The sequence below is a fragment of the Ostrea edulis genome, chromosome 1 (assembly GCF_947568905.1).
Source record: "Ostrea edulis chromosome 1, xbOstEdul1.1, whole genome shotgun sequence".
In the NCBI taxonomy this organism is placed as follows: domain Eukaryota; kingdom Metazoa; phylum Mollusca; class Bivalvia; order Ostreida; family Ostreidae; genus Ostrea; species Ostrea edulis.
The window spans coordinates 48,727,891-48,749,345 of NC_079164.1; the positions used below are offsets into that span (position 1 = coordinate 48,727,891).

A 21,455-nucleotide genomic window follows, 5' to 3' on the forward strand; every position below is an offset into this window, starting at 1 on the left:
CAGGGATCCGATGTAAACATTATTTACTCGCAAATTTATGCAGATTTCATACTCGCTTTTCTCGCTACATTTGGGTCGCTATATGTATGCACTGGTGGCTAAAAGATATAAGACTCTGGAAATTTGTAAACATCGAAATAAATGTTATCCATGGTAAATAAATTAGGCCCCTAAAACCCGAGTTTTTAAAAATATCTAACACTACTTTTACAACAAGTTGATCGAAGAAGGTCGCATATGACGTCACTGTACCACGTGACTACCTATCTAATTAACTAGGCTTTTTGAAATCGGGGCTTAGATTTAAGTCCGTATTGTGGCTAATTATCGCAATACTTCAGTGAACGAACTATTACAATTAATTTCTATATGCATAAGGAAGACAAAATGCATATAATTCTGTATACTTTGAAAACACAAGATGTGTCCTTTAAGGTTGGCATGAATTGGATAAAAAAATGACCCTAAGGGAATGTTTCGTTAAAAGATCAATTTATTTGAAAATGCAGTAAATTAGTGAATTTTTAGCAGTTCCAATACTTTTCTCCCAATGAAATTGTATACTGTTATAATGGGTTTATCCATGATTTTAGTGTAGAGAAAATGGGAAACAATAGAATCGGGGGGGGGGGGGGGGGCTTTTGGCTTCAGTGGGTCCATTGCACAGTCCTGGTGGGGACCCGGGGGGAACCCCTGCCAGTTTGCGTGTTTTACTGTCACTATGTGGCGTTTTAATAGACGTAGGTGTAAAGTACATGTTTTCAACTTAGCTAAATGAAGTAGTCACTTTTAGAGATGTATCATAAACAAGGAAATATAATATGTAATCATTAAATAATTACTCTCAGTCACTCACGGTCTATCATGCAGTGAACAGGCGGAATTGTCACAAAAAGAGTCACCAGGAAGGGGACCCCAAATATTCCATTTTTTACAGTAATTTGTTTAAAAAACAAATTGATACATACATGGATTCTTCAGACATTGTTTATATCATTCATATACAATGTACATTGTACTCCGATACAGGACACACAAAATATAATTACACTAGATTTTGAAAATTTAAGGGGCGCTCCCATGTCTTCCTTAAATCCGCCATAGGGCCAACAAATTAAATCAGTCACTGGGATAACAAAGTAGTCTTTTCATTCATGCCACAATACGATCGAAGCTAGACTGATTATTTCAATAGAACAGAACGATAACACGTATTGGCAGTCTTTGTCATGGCTTTACTTAATAAAAACGTATTTTCAATTCAACGACAATGTTCATATTAATACAAAACATCAGTATGTATAAATCCATGATCTACAACGACTTTTGGATAGTTATGTTGTAGCATCAATAGTCCATCCATGTTTCGGTCAATCAATCAATAATTCACTCAATATTTTCAATCAATCAATATTTCAATCCACCAATGTGTCAATCAATCAATATTTCAATCAATCAATATTTCAATCCACCAATGTGTCAATCAATCAATATTTTCAATCAATCAATCAATATTTCAATCCACCAATGTGTCAATCAATCAATATATCAATCAATCATTTCAATCAATCAATCAATCATTTCAATTTGTCAATCAATCAATATCAATCATGCAATGTCAATAAGCCTAATTATTAGCCACGGACCTATAATGAAACAAAATCTGTGGCAGGCTTAGCAAAATTCGGCAATTGACCATCATTGACCACTGACACCTCATAAGTTGTAGAGCCATGACGCTTCGTGAAGGCAGATATTCGAGGCACGTTGACGTGGACAAAATGAATCCTGAAATACACAAAGAGGGAGACAGCAAAAACGCAAAAAGGATGATATGCATGTATGTTATGAAAAAGGGGGAGGGTAGGGAGGGTTTGTATTTTCGTCGACATGGAACTCAAAAAGGACTAGCAATTCGCGCTTGAGCACTATATATACGCGGGTTAGAAAAGGGAAAGTGTCAAGATAGGTATTTGGGGGGATAGTGTCAAAACCGCGCAATTCTATCGAATGCGAGAGTTATGTTTCTTTGCCTGGACAAATACATGTTCTGTTCATTTCGATAACTGGACTAAACTCATAGTGAGTTAAGTTGGATTATTTCAATAGAACAGAACGATAACACGTATTGGCAGTCTTTGTCATGGCTTTACTTAATAAAAACGTATTTTCAATTCAACGACAATGCTCATATTAATACAAAACATCAGTATGTATAAATCCATGATCTACAACGACTTTTGGATAGTTATGTTGTAGCATCAATAGTCCATCCATGTTTCGGTCAATCAATCAATAATTCACTCAATATTTTCAATCAATCAATATTTCAATCCACCAATGTGTCAATCAATCAATATTTCAATCAATCAATCAATCAATATTTCAATCCACCAATGTGTCAATCAATCAATATTTCAATCAATCAATCAATCAATCAATCAATATTTCAATCCACCAATGTGTCAATCAATCAATATTTTCAATCAATCAATCAATATTTCAATCCACCAATGTGTCAATCAATCAATAATTCCAATTTTATTTATTACAATTGTTTTGACTGGACAAAAAACAAAGCCGGACGAGAATTTACACATCAATAAATCCGAAAAGCCGGAACTACTTTCGTGACCTGTTTCTAATATAAACAATATGGCTGCCCCATGTTCTCGCTTATAATGATCATACTTTGAATATATGATTTAAACCTATATTTGCATTGATATGAATTGAAAATCTCGAAATATATCTATAAAAAAAATTTTAAATAATAAAAACCCACACATATAAGAATTTGCGAAAAGGAATTTACATATCGTCTGCATTAATACGTCACTATACATGTAAGCAATTACATGTAAACAATGGATTCCGACGACAGCGAAGCTTTTGAGGCTCCTCCGATAACATTTGATGTTAAATTACCGGACGACATGAACTCGGGGGAAGTTATTACACTTCTAGAAGTGCTACAGTCAGACGTTGAAGGGTTTGACCAGATGCTGATTGATTGTGCCCAACAAAATGAAACAGGCAGCCCTACAGTGATGGAAACTGCGACAGAGGCTGCATCCCAAAGTATTCCAGATGTAATTCGACAAAATGCATGTACTTCTACAAGATTTAAATCATTAAATGAAGAAGATTTGCATCAGATTGAACAAAACCAATATAGCGAGGCAACCAAGAAAAACACTAAATGGGGCATACGTCTCTTTAATGGTGAGCAATAATTACTAGTATATGATTTGCAATAATGATATTAATGCTGTGAAGTATACACCACAAATTCAACCCAGTCAATGTTCAGTTTTGACATTAAATTGAAAATCAAAACATGATCATTTATGGATAGAGATGTGGAATATTGAAAGCAGTCAGAAACAGACATAGGCCTAAAGTTGAAAATGCTAAGAGAGGTTGTCGCGAATTGTCTTGTTTTATGATCTATCCGAATAACTTTATGTAGATAAACTGTTCGAATAGTAGACCAGCTGCATTAAAAATAAATTTATAATATTATTTCAGCATGGTGTATGGAAAGATTGCATCAGGTCTTGGATATGTATACAGTCCCAACAGCCGTCTTAAATGAAAATCTGCGAAAATTTTATGCTGAAGCACAGCCCAAAAATCTGAGTAACCGCTCAAAGAAAATGGATGAAGAATATGCTGCTGAGTATCACAAAAACTCTATGAAAAATGTCAGAGCTGCTATCAACAGATATTTGAAAGATATAGGTCGTCAAATAGATATAGTCAAAGACACCGAATTCAAGAGTTCAAATGCCATGTTAAGTTCTAAATTAAAATTCAACTTGAAACAAGGGCTATCGCGACCAACAAAGCACCATCCTACAATACCTCAAGAGGATTTAATCAAAATTAACAGCTACTTATTAAATCACAACCCTGTTGCACTCCGATTTAGAGTTTGGTACTTCCTTGCCATACACTTTGTGAACCGTGGCTGCGAGTTTCACCATCAGCTGTCAATTAACTCTTTGAAATTCGATAAAGATGAGAATGGCGTTGAATATGTGACAATAACACATGAAACGCACCAAAAAACCACCAAGGAGGTCTTTATGAAGACAAAGAAGAGACAGAGGACAAACGAATGTATGCCACAGGAACATCAACTTGCCCAGTCCAATCACTAAAAACCTTCCTCTCTAAAACTGACCCAAAAGCTATCTCGCTGTTTAATGAGTGCAACAAAGATGCTCTGCGTGCGGAATATCCTGATACCCATGCAATTTGGTATTCCGATATACCTGTCAAGCCTAAAAAGTTCTCTACATTTATGCCAGACATATGCAAAAATGCAACAGTGAAAAGGTTCACAGCCCACTCCTTGAGGACCACTGCCATAACAGCGATGAGTGACGCAGGATTGACAGATAGAAACATAATGTACATGTCGGATCATAAATGCGAGGAATCCCTGAAATCTTATTGCCGTCGCCCTAGCACGGAACAGAAAAAAGTTATTAGCTCGGTTCTCGGCAGTGTTGCCTCTGGGGAGAAAAACCTACCTCAATTATCTGTTTTTCCATCTCCAGCAGCCTTAAATCCAGTTTTGCCGTCACTTTCTGATGTACCCGGTGTTGTAACAAATCAGAACGTCAGTATCAATCGAGAGTCCCGTTATTTAGCTGGGTTTGGATCTTATTCAATGTTCAATGTTCAAAGAATGTCATTTTCACTTTAACAACTGACGCGTAAATAAGACAGTGTCAAGGACGAATCTTTGAAATCAGTCTCTGAAGTGTTCTGATCAATATTTACGAAAATTGTTGAATTAAACATTACTTATCAAGTAATTATAAACTAGCTTCGCACTTTTATTCAGTTTGTGAGTAAAATGTCCAGAGTTTACACATCGATAAATTCTTCAAAAAGAATGTTTAATCCTATAATATATCAATCAATCAATCAATCATTTCAATTTGTCAATCAATCAATATCAATCATGCAATGTCAATAAGCCTAATTATTAGCCACGGACCTGGAATGGAAACAAAATCTGTGGCAGGCTTAGCAAAATTCGGCCAAATGTCTTCATGTATGTATGAGAAATGTTTACGTACATGAAGACATCCGCCACGAGCGGGCAAAATTTTGCTCGAGCCATGACAGTGAGACTGCTTATCAAATAGCCGTGTGGTTAAGGAAATATTCGAGCGTTTCTTTGGATAATGCTAAGCAATCCATCCCGGATGGTGTTTAAAACATAACCTGAGCAATATCCGACAAATGCGTACCGTCTCTATAAAACGTGGAAGAACATTGTTGAAGTCCTGGGTATTTTATATATGCGCCATTGCGTGCTATTACAAATGGCGCTAAAGATTTGTTGATACGCTTACGTGCTTTATCGGCTGCAATATTTGAGAACATGTGTCTATAGTAACGCCTGGGGAGAATCTGGGACCATATGAATCGAGTTTGTGGAAGAAAAGTTTGTAAATTTGCAAAAGTTAATTTCATGAACTTTTGCAATCTAGCCAAGGGCATTGTACCAATACTGTTACCCCCGCCATGAATTAATATAACGTCAGGTTTGCCCCTTTTTTGAACAATACTTTTAACTATTGGCTCCACCTCCTCCCACACCATACCGCTCTTACCGGACCAAAAAATTGAGATATTGTGCTGTAGTAGATCCATATGCTAGTTTCCGAAATGCTTTTCTGCGTGGCGGGCAGCATAATTAATAATGGAAGAGCCAATGATCCAGACAGTAGTACGGGAACCTACAAACTTGGGTATTCAATTAGAACACGAAATGTTGCAGGTATACTAAAAAATTTAAACTTTAGGCTCTGATATAGGAATTAAATGCGTCAGATTTCCATCTGCCTTTAGCCTTAATTTCATCTTCGGGGATTCCTTGTAAAAACAAATGGGTAGTTCCACCTATTCTGAAAGAATGAGACTTAAAAATAGCGGTATCTAAACCGATAAATTCAATAGACCTGTGCAATAATGATGTAAATTGATATCTAGTGAGCGGTTTGGCGTTAAGGTGGCAGAAAAATGGGCCACGTGATTGGGGTCTAATGGACAAAAAGTTGTGCAAGTGCTTGAACAATGAATCTGTTTGGGAGTTCAGTGGAATGTGCAAAGTAGAACCCTTATTGTATTGATCCGTTTTTGAACCAGTTATAAACAACGAAATATGTTCATCGCCTATTGATACGTCATTGTACAACAGTGTAGGAGTGGAGTGAAGGTAATTTCGCCAACCCGCAACAATGCAAAAAATGCCAACTGAAAAGCGGTGGAAAACATAGTGGCTTCGTATGAGCTTGAACAAACTACAGGCAGGATAGGTATTAACTGGTTCAGTATACGAAGAGTGATAGGGGAACGGGTATCCTTTACTGGGTTCAGCCTATGGAATCCCTCTAGCATTTTCCTTACTATGAATGCCCTAGTATTGTCAATACCGCCCTCTAACTGAATTTTGTAACTAATGCCACTTAGGTAACACCTAGTCGTTGAAAACGATACTTTGTTGGCACTCAAGAAAGCAATATAGTTAATAAACTGGTCAACTGGTGGGGGCCAACATAACTGCAATTTATATTTGATACGAAAGTTCAGAAAAGAGTTTAGGGCTTTTTGATAAGTTGATGCTGTGTTTTTTGCTATTTTTTTTTCAAGCAAACAATCTACTTGAGGTCTAAAAGAGTCAATAATGCCGGAGGTATGAGGGCTGGATTCTTGTCTGCATGTGGAGCGAGGGCCCTGAATTTTTCCCACTGAAATCGAGAAATAGAGTCTGCAATGGAATTTTTATAGCCCGATATATGAGTGGATTTAATCTGGATGTTGTACTTCAGACATAACAATATTAGTGGCCTTAAGAGAGACATGACGCGCTGAGACTTACTAGACTGAGAATTTAGTATGTGGACCAAAGCTATGTTGTCGGTGTTTATAAGCAATTTCTTTGCTTTAAAATGATCAGCCCAGACCCAAATAGCTAATAAGATGGGAACTAGTTCTAAAAAGTAATATCCCGTCGTACCTCGTTACCCCATGAAGATGGCCAGGAAATTACTGCCCAATGATTCTGAAAAATTGCACCTCCGCCGTAGGATCCGCAACTATCGGTAAAGAGTCTCTGATTGCTTGTGTAACTTTGATTAGAAAGTAAAGTTTCCGTATGCCAATGGTGGAGTTATAGAATCTGCGGTTAAATGCCCTGCTGCCTGGAATGGCTTTAGCAAAGAAATTGAGGGAGCCGCATAATGATTGCATTTCTTTAAGGGTAACCTTTTTTAAAGCGACTAACGCATGAAGTTTGGACTGAAGTTCTTGAATCTTATTGTCTGGTATAAAAATGGTCTGTGCTACCGTATCGATTCCCAGACCTAAAAAACATAATCGTGTGGTCGGGCCTTGTGTTTTTTTATGGTTTATTGGAACGCCTAATTCCTCACAAGTTGCCTGAAAATTATTAGCAATATCTAAACATTGTGAAGTATTTTGTTTACCAACGAACAAGAAATCGTCAAGGTAATGGATGAGATTTTGATTGAGTGCCTTTCGGCCTACTAGCCAATGGAGGAATGATGAAAATTTTTCGAATGTTGAACAAGCGATGGCACACCCAAACGGCATACACATATCAAAGTAATATTGGTCTCGAATACACATGCCTAATAAAGCAAAATCTGATGGATGAATTGGCAAAAGTCTGAATGCACTAGACAAGTCTATCTTGCAAAGTAACGCCCCTTTACCCGAGGTTTGTATTAAGGAAATTGCCTGGTCGAATGAAGCATAGTGAACTGAACACAAAATGGGGTCAATATGCTCATTAACGCTAATACCTACAGGTGCCGATAGATTTGAAATTAACCTCCAACCCCCGTCTTTCTTAGGCAAAACGCCTATAGGGTTACAACGGAAATTGGGGAAAGGGGGGTTGGAAAAAGGTCCAGCTATACGTCCTAATGCGATTTCTTTTTCAATAATAGTCAATAAATGATTTGCATGCTCGCTTGCTGATTTCATGTTTTTCGGATGTAGGTAAACTCGAGGACCCGAGTAGTTCAAATAAAATCCGAAAGAGAAACCGTTAAGCAAAAATTGGGCATCTTCGGTATTTGGATATAGTGCTAAATATTTCGCAAGAACTGGGCGCTTAATTGGAGTTGATTAAATCTCGTCCGCTGTGGTTGAAAAGAATGTTTTGGTTTGTAAGTTCGAAAATCGTTACTTTGTGGGGGATAGTTTTGAGCCGTGTTTGGACGAGGGGAAGTTGGGCTAGTAGACTTGGATTGAGGAGAGTTGAATGACCAACAGTGTATGCGGGGATTAGACTTGTTGCAGTGCATTCAAACATGTTGGAATGTGCAGTGTGGTTTAAGGCATGAACCTTTAAAATTATAATCGAAACACTTGAATGCAGTTTTTGAGTGATTTGATGAGTAGGAGACCTGTGATTGCATATACATGAGCCATAACTCAGCATCAATGGAACCAAATGAGGTAGTGGGATTTTTTGAGATTTTTAGCCTGAACTGCCTATCGTACTCGATCCAGTTACAATTTGTTTGGCGGCCATGTGCCATGCGAATGGTATGGATATATTTCAAGATGGCCTGGATGTCGGAAGGGTGCCTAGCGAGATATATACTTGCGAATATTAAAAACGCATCGATCCAGTTATCGATCGTGGCAATTTTAATATGTTTGACCTTGGGTTGTGCAACTAATTGACCCTCTATGATTGAAAATTTGTGCGCATCATGGCCGTTTTCTGATTCTGAATCGAGAAGTTTTGACAAATCAACATATTGTTTTGCCCAAATTTTATCTTTGATGGCTTGAGGGACGTGAACCCCATCAGTGATGCTTATAAGAGGATTTTCACCTGTTATGTAGGGTGTCTCAGGTGCTGCTGGTGGCTGTGTGGATACAGTTGTTTCCGTGATGAGGCTGTGAGGCTGCCTTTGTGGTTGAGCGAGAGGCGTGTCCTCTATATGGTTCTCCACTTGGGGTTGAGTTGTCGAACGGGGTTGAGTCTGGGTAAGAATTGCAGGGGTCGAAGTCCGTGTGGGCAATGAACGAAGTGCTGGGTGTTGTGCCGGTCTGGCCTAAGGTGATTTGGAAGGGCGTTTCGTACGTCGTAACATTTTCTACGAAGTTGAACAATATTATAAGAGGAATATAAGAATCATCACGTGTTGTGGTTAGCTAAGTAGACCTAAATGAAAGTATACGCGGGTTAGAAAAGGGAAAGTGTCAAGATAGGTATTTGGGGGGATAATGTCAAAACCGCGCAATTCTATCGAATGCGAGAGTTATGTTTCTTTGCCTGGACAAATACATGTTCTGTTCATTTCGATAACTGGACTTAACTCATAGTGAGTTAAGTCGGATTACGTCATAACTGTCAAGTCAAGTCAATAGAGAACTCGATATTAATCCAGAATACGCAATGCATGTAACAATTTATATATGGTGAAAATTTGTGTACCAGATACTCAGAATTCATATAGATGACTCGGGCATGGTGATACACTTCATCTACTATGTACTCAGTAGGAAACAAGTTATAGTTCACATAGCCTAGTCGGTTTATGATGATGAAAATGCAAAAGTTCAACACTACGCTGCAAGTTTACACATCAGAAGGGCCCGTTTTACAAAACAACTTACGACAAAGTCCCAAGTCTTAAATTGTATTATTGTCACATTTTTTGTCCAAACAACTTTCCCTAGTTTTAACTTTGTACAAAAGAATTCAATAAAAAATATGCTAGAGTTCCTCATTGACAATGTCTTCGTGGTCTTTGGTGATCAGGTCTTCCCATGGGCACGAATTGTGCTCATGTGTTAGTTGACCTGTTTCTATATTCATATGAAGCGGAATTTATTCAAAAACTTCTACGTGAGAAGAAAAAATCTCTCGCAGTGGCCTTCAATTCGTGGATACAGTTGTTTCCGTGATGAGGCTGTGAGGCTGCCTTTGTGGTTGAGCGAAAAATTAAAACATGTTTTAATTTCCAGATTGATCATATAGAAGGCATAAACAAATTTCAAAACCCAAAGGCAATAACTTTTGTAGATATAGGTTGGTCGACATAAACCTCGAACTTAATCTCCAAGTCATAAAATGTAAATAAAACCTCTCACAGGATACTGTCATAGAATGTGTATTTACAAGGTAATCTTGGACGAACTTTTTATTCCTTTTGATTAAATCAATGTAAATGTTCACTTTTGTCTTTTGAATTGGTTACAGTGGTATATACTGTATCTCATAATGTAGACATTGGCAAAGCAACAGTCAGACTGAAATTCCGACACCTTCAAAATCTATATCGAACCAATACATTAATGTTGACAGTGCTATTTCAAATGCTTTTGCTCAGTTTGTAACATTGTGTGATTTGCTAACCTTTCGATATTTCCTGAAAACGAGAACACTCGACCTCTTGAAAGCTGGGGTTCTGTTTATCCTTGCTAAGATATAAACGTCTACATGTTTCCGTATATCAACATATATGTATCTTCCTTATATCGACACACACATATTGTATGTACATCCGTGTATTAAACAAATAAGCCTTGTATGTCCTCTATTGATAAAGAAATAAACCCAGATCAACTAAGGCTATTGTCAGGATAATAATACTTTATTTAAAGAAACATGGCTGGGTTAGTGCACACACTATTTTCCCCCATGGCCTTCCAGTGATGTATACAAATATATATACAAACAATAATTTAAAACAAGAGTCTAACAAGCATGAATATAATAAAAGGTGAAGATAACAAACAGTGATCAATCTCATAACTCCTATAAGGAACACAAAATAGAGAGTTGGGCAAACATGTACAGATCCCTGGGCATACCAGAGGTGGGATCAGGTGCCTAGGAGGAGTAAACATCCTCTGTCGACCAGTCACATCCGCCTTTAGACCTATATGTCTTCAGGTAAACGGAGTAATCCATAGTCAAAATCAGTGTGCCAAGAACGGCCTAATAATTGGTATGAAACACGTCAGTCAGCATTGGACCCAATAATATCATGAAAAAAGGTTGTCTCTATCACTTATTATGATTATACATGCATATCAATAACAAACAATCATAAAAATCTAATATTCCAAATTACGATTAAAAGACATAAATGTATGAAGATTACATACGAGAAGAAAAAAAAAGCATGTTTATTGTTACTGAAATTTTCGTACTTTATAAGTTGTGCTGATAAAAAAGACTTTCTTTGAAAAATTTGTTATGATGTATTGTAGTGATCAGGTTAGGGATATTCACTCCAACTGAGGTAAATTTTCCTGATCGAACTATTCATGCAATTCTGAATTTATAAAAAAAAAAATCGCACATCCTTCCTGTTTTACATGGGAGACATTGAATGGTTTTCACTTTTGTCCTTGAAAAATCAGTTTCGCCTTCTAAATTCATTTCGGTAAGTAAAGACTTTATTTCTATACGCCCGTCGAAGACGGGACATATTATGGTATGGCGTCGTCCGTCTGTCTGTCCGTCTGTCTGTCCGGACCTTGTGGGCAGGATACAGACTGAACCATAAGCCCTAGGGCTTTACAACTTGGTACATTTGATCATGATGAGAGGAAGATGCCTATTGCTTTTCAAGGTGAGAGGTCAAAGGTGAAGGTCGTAGTATCACTTTTAAGGAAAACCTTGTGGGTAGGATACAAACCGAACCGTAAGCTCCAGGATATTATAACTTGGTATATTTGATGATCATGATGAGAGGAAGGTGCCTATTGTTTTTCAAGGTGAGAGGTCAAAGGTCAAGGTCGTAGTATCACTTATAAGGAAAACCTTTTGGGCAGGATACAAACCGAACCGTAAACTCCTGGATATCATAACTTGGTATATTTGATCACCATGATAATGAATTAGCTCACAGAGGCCAGTGCTAACTTCACTAAAATATGAATCCCACTAAAATATGTTTTCCTTGAGCAAAATCTACGGGCGTATTATGCCACGTTGGCGTTGCTCTTGTTATTGATTTTAGAATGCTTTAGTGGAGTAACTGAAGCATTCTATTTTTCAACAAATATATCCCAATACAGAATACATTCTGTAGATTTATAAATTATGTACCGGAGCTTTGATTTTATGACTTCACAACTAATTCTAATTACACCCAACACCAATATTTTACTATTTTGCATTTTTATCTTTTTCATGGCATCCATCTGATTGTGGCCATTATCAAGAGGAATTTATATATTGTTTTGCCTCGGACTAGAATGACGCTATAGATCAATCGTAACTACTCGGCTATTTCCGTAACCGCAAATGACCGGTTACGGAAAAGGACGAGCGCTTGATCTGATTGGCTATAGATCTGTTTTTGGATAAAACGCATCACATGTTTGCCATTTAAAGTTCTTTACACAGCGAGTAACATTATACATGTACGTCAACATGGCGTCTTTTTAATTGTATATTTTCTTTTTTATGTATATTTACACGCTAAAGGTTTTGGTCATCGACAAAACAAAACACGCATTAGGTTCGCTAACTTTTTACAGTGATAAAGACGGGTTCACCTTGCCTTTTGTGGACATATATTTCCGTAGATACCCAGTAATAACCCTAATAATTAATAATAAGACTTCCAGAGCTTTGAGCTGCAATCATGCAACTACAGATATATAACCACTGCAACAACGACAAGCTATTCACTTGAGTTTGTTAGCCGGTAAAGAACCACGCATATATCCGGGTATACAACAATTCTTTGTAGGAATTTTTCTCAAAGAAGATCAAAATCAATAATTGAAAAAGGTAATATAACGAACAGTGATCATTTTCATAATCCTATAAAGAATACAGAATTAAGAGTAGGACAGACACGTACCCCTGGACACACCAGAGGTAGGATCAGGTGCCTAGGAGGAGTAGGCATCCCTTGTTGACTGGTCACATCCGCCGTGAATCTTCCATTTTAATAAGGTAAACCGTAGTTAAAATCAGTAGGTAAAAGATAAGCCTAACAAGTCACTAAATGGCACCTTTACATTTCAACTGAAAGGTCTCGGTTCTTACTGCATTAAGATTATTTTGGTCACGGAAATTGGTCGCCACGAACCAGCTGGTTATCAATATCGCTAAATGAAGACGTCGCGAATAAAAGATGGTTTACAGTACGTAAAACAAGATATACACAGGCGTACAACTGCCAATCATACAACTGGACATGAGTGAGATTTTTTTTACATACTCCAGTAAGTTTAGAATGCTATTACGTATATATTGACGATGTTTTAACTATCAACAAATAATCTTTTTTTCATTAATATGTCGATTCGATATATCCCATTGAACTCGAAATAAAAGACACCACAGAGTCCTCCACTTCTCCTTCATACTCAGATATTTTCTTGAACATAAATATAGCTACGGTTACTGAGTCCGGTAGTACCTACCCTACCTCAAACCGTGGCTGCATGATCAGCAAAACCCTCCATTTTCATGAATATTTATGAAATGACACAATATTTTTTTTTTTACAATAACAGATTTCCGATATTTTAATGGCTGTGCCCACAACTAAAACGTGCAGTATTTGTTTACAAGTAATAACGGACCAAAAAAAAGGCTGCAAATCCCCGTTTATATGGTAAATTTAGTACACCGGTGAAGTAAACAAAGAAGAATCCATCAGTTACAACAGCTAAAAGTGTCAATTTGTTCCTCGGATTATTTCGTTACGAGCACGCAATGACCTCCGAATGATTTTCTCCCCCCCCCCCCCCCCCCCCCCAAATCATGGACTCCGAAGCTCACCGATTGGACTAATGAACATAGATATTCATGAAGTCGAAGATTTTTGTTATCATACAGCCACGGCATTTACCGTAGTGTAAACGGAGACAATAGGCGTGGCTTGCGACTAGAAGATATTAACAGCAAATTAAAAAATCAGCTTTATGACAAATGGGATGACCTTTGATTAGCTCTTCCATCGTCAACTTTCCAAATTCACGTACAAGTAATAATATTCCATTATTATCGGAATGTGGTGTTTATGTCTCTCAATTGATTCGCAAATTAAAAAAATACATGTATTTCTAAAAATCAAAACGATTTTTCGTTAATATTTTTTTTTTAGATTTACATTGTACGACTAAAATCTTCATGAAACATACCATTTGGAAAAAAGATACATTAGACAGATATATTTAGGGAAAAAATAGAAATGAAATATTGGTATTTTTTAAAGATGCGTAACAAACCAGATAAAAAATTACCGATCATCCCAATAAAACAAATCTGATTAAAATTAAATATTTGATCCTCTTCGGTATTGTTACAATGTATGTCGCTACGGTATGTCCTCAAATCTTTATGTAGCGACATAACATTACCGGAGCGGATCATAGATCTAAATTTAGTCATCAAAATTGATAGAAATCACTAAAGTAATGATATTGTCACTAATTGTATGCACATCAAGACATTAACACTGCCGCGGTGGCCGAGAGGTTAGAGCGTTCGCCCCGCATGCGGAAGGTTGGCCGCGACAGTCCTAAGTCGTTAAAACAGGTAGGTAGTGAAACGACGATCGGAATCAGGTGTGAATGTCACAGGTCCTCGGAGATGACCTTAAATACGGGTCCCGTGTCACAGTAAGTGTGGCACGCTAAAGAACCCTCACTGCTCAATGGCTATAAGCGCCAAGCATAGACCTAAATTTGAAGCTCTTCACCGGTATTGGTGACGTCTCCACATGAGTGAAAAATTATCGAGAGAGACGTTAAACAAGATACAAATCAATCCTCTAAAAATCAATTTATTTTGTGACTGCCTTGACATGGACAACAGACACAAACTTGACCAGAAAACCCTTTAAAACCCTGCTATTACTTTGTAAACCATGTATTTTACATCAAGGGAATGTAGTGTCCTTATTATGATATCAATGTTATCTATCACTACTTTTTAAACTTCTGATTAGGCTTGTTTCAAATATGAAATATCGCAATATTTCTGAATTTTGACAATTTCTTTTTTAAAATACCTTTGTCTCATATATATATTTTTTTTAATTGACATGCTTCTCACGATCTCGTTGTGAGCAACGATTACACTGTAGGTCTTCCGTCCGATTTCTGATGAGATATGATAAGATCCTTACTGGAACAATCCACGTCATCAGTTACAGATCGTCACAACAAACGACTTTACTTCTGTAACACTTAACAAATTTGATTCTTTTTAGTTTTTATGATATTAAGAAAATATTTTGGCCCTTCTTGCCCCTTTATTTGAGGGGCTTACCCCAAAACTTGATATTATCGAATACATATGTAGATCATGACAGTAACTACAACTTTTGTTGTATAACGTTTAACAAGGTTGTCAGTTTTCTAGATATAAACGATATTCAGTTTTATGGGTCATTCCCTGAATTCCTTGAAGGGTGATGTAAGACAAAAATTTGAAGATGAAATATTGTATAGAGTCACATTCTGACTAATTTATGTTCTACAATGTTTTACAAAACATTTGTCGTTTAAGAGACAGAAGACATCCAAGTTTCAAACAGTATTCCCCTTGAAATCCCTTATTACGTAACCAATGATCATTTTGATGACATCAGCAATAGCCGTGTTTCGAGTTCCTCCGGAACACGGTTTTTATTCTGTGTTTAGTCACGCCGCCTCAAAAATGTTCAGCAGGGTTACTTCCGGTTTCTCGTTGTTTACCAACACTTCGTGTATTAAATATATTAGTTTGGGATGTATGGGGGTACGTATTTGTTTGTCAACGTTTGATAAGCTACCATTGGTCAAATTCAACGGAAGACTTAGACAAGACGACGATGTTGCAGTGTAACTTGCAGATCTATGCAGAAGGCCTGTCTAGGAACCCAGGCCCTATTAGTACAGTAGTAGCCATAGTGGGACATGAAAAGAACGTATTAGACTCGGTGAAACCTACCAAACAGGTAAATCAAAATAGTTACTACTTTTTTGTAGAACGTTGTATATGATTAAACAAAACACAATGTCTTAAAGTGATTCATAAAGCCGACATCGTGCCCAGTACTGACTTCTGTGGAAACGAGGGGGTTAGACTATTTATACAATGTATTCGTTCATTCCTAGTGCGGGTGTAAAGTCTCACAAATATTTCGCTGCATTTTTCTGAGTGCAAAACTAGACCTGGACAGCTTTTTGTTTTGTTTTTTTCTATAAACAAATTTAACAATGTCATAATTTGTGGAAAGCCTTTTGAATTTTACCGATTTTGATTTTCTGTAACAATTTTATAAAAAAAATAATTTGTTTTCATATATGATGTAAAAGAAACCAAATATAAATAACCCCCTCATTCCACAGATATTACACTATGTAAACTCAGATTGCCTAATATCCATTATTTTGTTGATCCTCATTCATAATTAAATCATTTCATACTGATTTGAGAAACTCTTTCTAAGGTGAAGTGAGGCATTTTTGAAAAGTAACACAATTTGTGAATCAAAATTATATTTCTGAGGAATGTAGTTTACAATATATTATTTGTTTTAAATTTTTTTTGTATGTACAACATGTACATGGGTGGAATTTTATCATTCATTGAAATTGGATTTTTACACTTTTCAAAGTTAATTTCATAAAAGATTTGAAATAGCTAAATCAAGCTCTATAGCTTAATATAGAGATTGTACTGGACCTGTTCATGTACCTAAAGATTTTACAAAATAAGTGAAGCAATTTTGAACTTAATTTTTTTTGTTCGATACATGCATGCTTGTAAAACCAGATATATATCTTGCAGGTGCTGTGATGGTATACATATATGACCTGCTTTGGTCTGAATGGTTTGCTATTAAACTATGTACAGGACAGTGGTATCATCTGTGAATGACTGACCATGTTGATTATGTCAAAGCTATGGAATATTTCTACATAAATGATCATCGTACTCATCAAAGACACAACAGAATGCGATATATGCGACCAAAAATGACCAAGACAAAAGAAAAATGTTATATGGGTGAGAATAATTTAATCATATCTACTAAGTTATAAATGATATCCTCCCTAATTTAAACATTGATATTTGAAAATAATTATTTATCAACTAATACTTGCGTCACAAGTCTTTCATTTATAAGTGAGTCATTTAATAAGAAGAATTTTTAGTATGAAAGTGACTCTAGTAGATACATGCATTTCAATGACTTTTCATAATTCCAATGTCACGAGAATTTGTGATCATTGCTCAAATTGTTGTCATTGAACAAAATATATCTGCTCATGATTAAGGTATATTCCTGTTAGTGACATCATTTCCATTCTGTGCACAACTGCACATAGATGTAGCAGTACAGAGAAAATCCATTATATGCATCAAAATTTTGGGAAAAGTTAATTGACTTGTATATATTAACAAAATTGAAAAAAAAAGAAGAATTAATGCTGTTTAATGCCATATATTGCAGAGAGAAAAAAGAGAGTATAAAAGACCATTTGTGTTCATTCAAATATTATGTTGGTAGGTCTTGTTTGAGTCTGCTTTATACATGACACATGCTTAGTGCCCAGGTGGACTCTTGTGATGAAATATGCACATTTTCGGATTCATGTCAGAACATTGAATGCAAGCAAACTCCCATGAGTACAATGTATTAGGGAAATTAGATACATGTAAAATAAATATAGTAAACTTTATTGATAAAAGTTATTAAAATTCATAGATTCAGTTTTAATATGAATGACTACATCTGATATATTCCTGAATAAGTTCAAGAAATATATATGCAGTTAATGATATTTTTCTAACAAATACATTAATTATCATTTTTGCATTTTCACAACTTTGCTTCTTGAATTGACAATAATTTATCATCAATATTGTGGTATCCTTCCTCTTTTTTTTTTTTTACAGAGATATAGGAAGTGGATCATCCATTTTCCATGCCTTTCCCTCGAGGTCTTCAGACAGTGTCTCATACATCATTAACCATGTGGATTAGCTCTCATGATGTCATGCCATTACTGCCAGATTACCTATAATACTGCCAGACTACCTATAATAATACCAAAATATCAGAATTAAAATTTCAAATACACAAGATTTGAAGCAGCAAAAGAAAAGAATTGCAGATGTATAATACACAAAAGGATATTGATTCTTACCAGGCTGAAATGAATTAATAGTTGAACTTTCATTCAGCTGTTTTACTGCATACCAGTCAATAATTCCAGTCAACATAAGGAGTACAGTCATTGTTATCAACCTGTGTATATATGTTGAATAGATTTTGAAGAAAGAAAATTTTGCTCATTTTTCTTACTAAATGAAAGAAGTGGGAGAGCACATAAATATGAGTGGAAGTGTACATACATGTAATTTCTGATGTATACAAAGCACACTGCTTGGTCAAGTTGGAGCAAAGATAAATGAGAGTTCTTTGATATGAATTGAAATTTATTTGGAAGTAAATGAACTATCTGTATGGAGCTTGGATGAATGATCCTTGCAAATCCTAATCTAGATCTGTAAGAATAGATCCCCCAATAGTATAATTTTATGCCCCCCCCCCCCCCTCTCCGAAATTGCCTATGAGCCTAAACCATGAGTTCGAAGTGTAAAGTCTCTGATATATGATAATCTACTATCAATTTAGTGCCACATTATCACCATTGTATAATGCATACATTGTTCAGATCTATGTGGATGAGGGTATCAACTAGACCTATTTTAATGTCGCGCAGTATCTATTTGTAAAGGGCAGTACAAACCTCTTGGCTTTCTTCTAAACTTGGATCACTGTTTGTTATCTTCGCCTTTCATATGGTGAAATGGCTAGAACAGGGATGCTTCTGTGTTGATTTAGCTTTTACGGAATGTAGTAATATCGCTCTAATTTTCTGCACTGTTCTGCTGCTCGTGGTTTTCTAAACATATGACGCCATCGTTTCCTCTGCGTGGACAATTTTCCCAGGGTTGGGAAAGGGTGAACTTTAACATCATCCAAAGTAAATATACATCCCTTTCTTTCCATTATCTGAATTGCGACCTTTCGTGCCACAAAATCCATATTCTGTTAAAGACAGTTTTGTTACCAGAGTAAACAATATCAACCGGAAGTACCCCTGCTGAACATTTTGTTCATGTCACGTGATCGGCGTGGCTAAATGCGAAAAATCCCGGGTGTTCCGGATGAACTCGAAACGTGCCTATTGCTAAACGTCAAAGCAAACAACTTTGCTTCAATGATGCTTACCAAATTCTTTTAAGTTTTTGAGATATTTAGAAAATACTTTTGACCACTCTCGGTCCTTTATTGGAGGGGCTGGCCCCTAAAACTTGATATTGTCGAATAAGTCTTGTCAGTACTACAACTTTCGTTCTTTAACAACTAAATTTTAAACGTTTAACAAAATGCTTTTTAGTGTTCAAGATATATAGGATATTCAGTTTAAGGGGTCATCCCCCGATTTCCTTAAAAGGGAACATAAGACAAAATTTAAAGATATCATATTGATTAGAGTCACATTTTGACCACTTTACATTGTATAATGCTTTATAAAATATTTTTCGTTTAAGAGACAGAAGACATCCAAGTTTCAAACATTATTCCCCTTGAAATCCTTTATTACGTAACCAATGATCATTTTGATGACATCAGCTATTGCTAGCCGTCAAAGCAAACAACTTTTCTTCAATAATGCTCGACAAACTCGTTTTAGTTTTTGGGATATTTAGATAATTCTTTTAACCTCTCTCGGCCCTTTATTTGAGGGGCTGGCCACTAACAGTTGATATGGTTGAATACGTCTTGTAATTATCTACAACTTTTGTCATATAACGTTAAAACGAAATGTTTTTAATTTCCAAGATATATAAGGTATTCAGTTTTAGGGGCAATCCCCTGAGTTCCTTAAAAGAGAACTTTAGACCAAATTTAAAGATGGCATATTGTTTAGAGTCACATTCTAACCAATTTATATCAGATAATGCTTTACAAAATATTTTTTCGTTTAAGAGATAAAAGGCATCAAAGTTTCGTACATTATTCCCCTCAAAATCCCTTATTACGAAATCAATGCTTATTTCGTCGACATCAGCAACTACAAAACGTTAAATCGAAAAACTTTGCTTCAATAATGGTTGACAAATTTCTTTTTAGTTTTGAGATATTTAGAAAATACTTTTCAACCCTCTTGGTCCTTAATTGAGGGGTTGGCCCCTAAAACTTGATATCGTCGAATAGCTCTTTTCATTCTCAACCAATTTTGTTCTATGTCTTTTGAAATAATTTCTGCATAAAAAGAATGTATCCAAAAATGCTGTTAAGAATTCTGACGGTTTTCGGGTCCTATCGAGCTCTGACGTTTTCATGTATTAATTTTTTTTTTTGCGTTAAACTATGCATAACTATGAAGTCTTCTACAATCGCTGAAAATGTAAAGTTAATATCTTCAATACTTTCCGAAAACACTCCCGGATAAACTTACCCCCACAAATTCACTAAAACGTCTTTATCTTACAAAATAATTGACGTAAACAAAATCATAAAAAATTATCGATTTTAAGTGAATATCTCATCATCCTTGAAAATTTGACGATAATCAGTCGACGCATATCCGAGAACAAAATTTGTAAGAAGAAAAAAATGATAATAGAGAAAAAACTTAAGAATAACAATAATTGGTATTCCGTTGGAAACTGACTTAATTAACGTTTTCAATGTTCATACATATTTTTATTCACAAACTTAGACCGCCTATCTGAGTGGATTATGCATGTTTTATTAGATATGCATATCATGCATCAATAACAGCGAAATTTGGACTCTAAAATCTCTGATTTCCAACCAAATCATCTTTTTACCATTCATAAAAAAATCACGTAAAGAATCATATAAGATAAGTGAGTGCTTGTGTAATAGTGTGGGTTGTATATATATATTATTACTACAGTAACTTGATCCGAATAGTCGGATCACGTCTCGTTGACAGGCGCGGATCATCAGATCACACGAGACGCGAAGCGTCGAGTTTGATCTGATGATCCGCGCCTGTCAACGAGACGTGATCCAACTCTTCGGATCAAGTTACTGTAGTAATGATAAATTTATTATATACCCCCTTCTGCATTTTAAATCCACATTTCTAAGATAATAAATGTAATCCAAACTATCAAAAACACAGACATACTATGAAATTATGTTTTGTGTACGCAGTTTCGTTTGTGACGCGTTCAATATTTTCCACAAATAACGTTGCGTTGATGCATTGTGACGGCATCAGTTTCAGAGGATACTGATGCGGAATCAGAAAACCACAGTGTGGTGATCCGGAAAACCGGATCACACACTGTCAAATCCACAGTATCAATGAACGATACATTGATGGGTATATAATAAAGGTATATAAAGTAAACAACACAACACCAATGG

The 21,455-nt window shown here is 36.0% G+C and overlaps 2 protein-coding genes across 2 annotated transcripts; one reads left to right on the plus strand and one right to left on the minus strand.

Annotated features, from left to right (window-relative positions):
• The first annotated feature begins 2,752 nt into the window (after positions 1–2,752).
• On the plus strand, positions 2,753–4,710 carry LOC125651853 (uncharacterized). The gene is made up of 2 exons (XM_048880665.2): positions 2,753–3,225; positions 3,532–4,710. The coding sequence occupies exons 1-2, from the start codon at positions 2,868–2,870 to the stop codon at positions 4,164–4,166; spliced, it is 993 nt and encodes a 330-aa protein (XP_048736622.2). The 5' UTR covers positions 2,753–2,867; the 3' UTR covers positions 4,167–4,710.
• A 1,252-nt stretch (positions 4,711–5,962) lies between these two features.
• On the minus strand, positions 5,963–8,248 carry LOC130051257 (uncharacterized). The gene is made up of 2 exons (XM_056152934.1): positions 7,051–8,248; positions 5,963–6,773 (listed from the first exon to the last, which is right to left on the minus strand). Exon 1 carries the CDS (start codon positions 8,032–8,034, stop codon positions 7,072–7,074), a length of 963 nt encoding a protein of 320 aa, XP_056008909.1. The 5' UTR covers positions 8,035–8,248; the 3' UTR covers positions 5,963–6,773; positions 7,051–7,071.
• Positions 8,249–21,455: the final 13,207 nt, after the last annotated feature.

Excerpts from the sequence above, each read along its gene's own strand:
- LOC125651853 (XM_048880665.2), top strand. The coding sequence starts at position 2,868 with ATGGATTCCGACGACAGCGAAGCTTTTGAGGCTCCTCCGATAACATTT. Across the intron at positions 3,226-3,531 it reads GGGCATACGTCTCTTTAATG|CATGGTGTATGGAAAGATTG; the intron begins GTGAGCAATAAT and ends ATATTATTTCAG.
- LOC130051257 (XM_056152934.1), bottom strand. The coding sequence starts at position 8,034 with ATGAAATCAGCAAGCGAGCATGCAAATCATTTATTGACTATTATTGAA.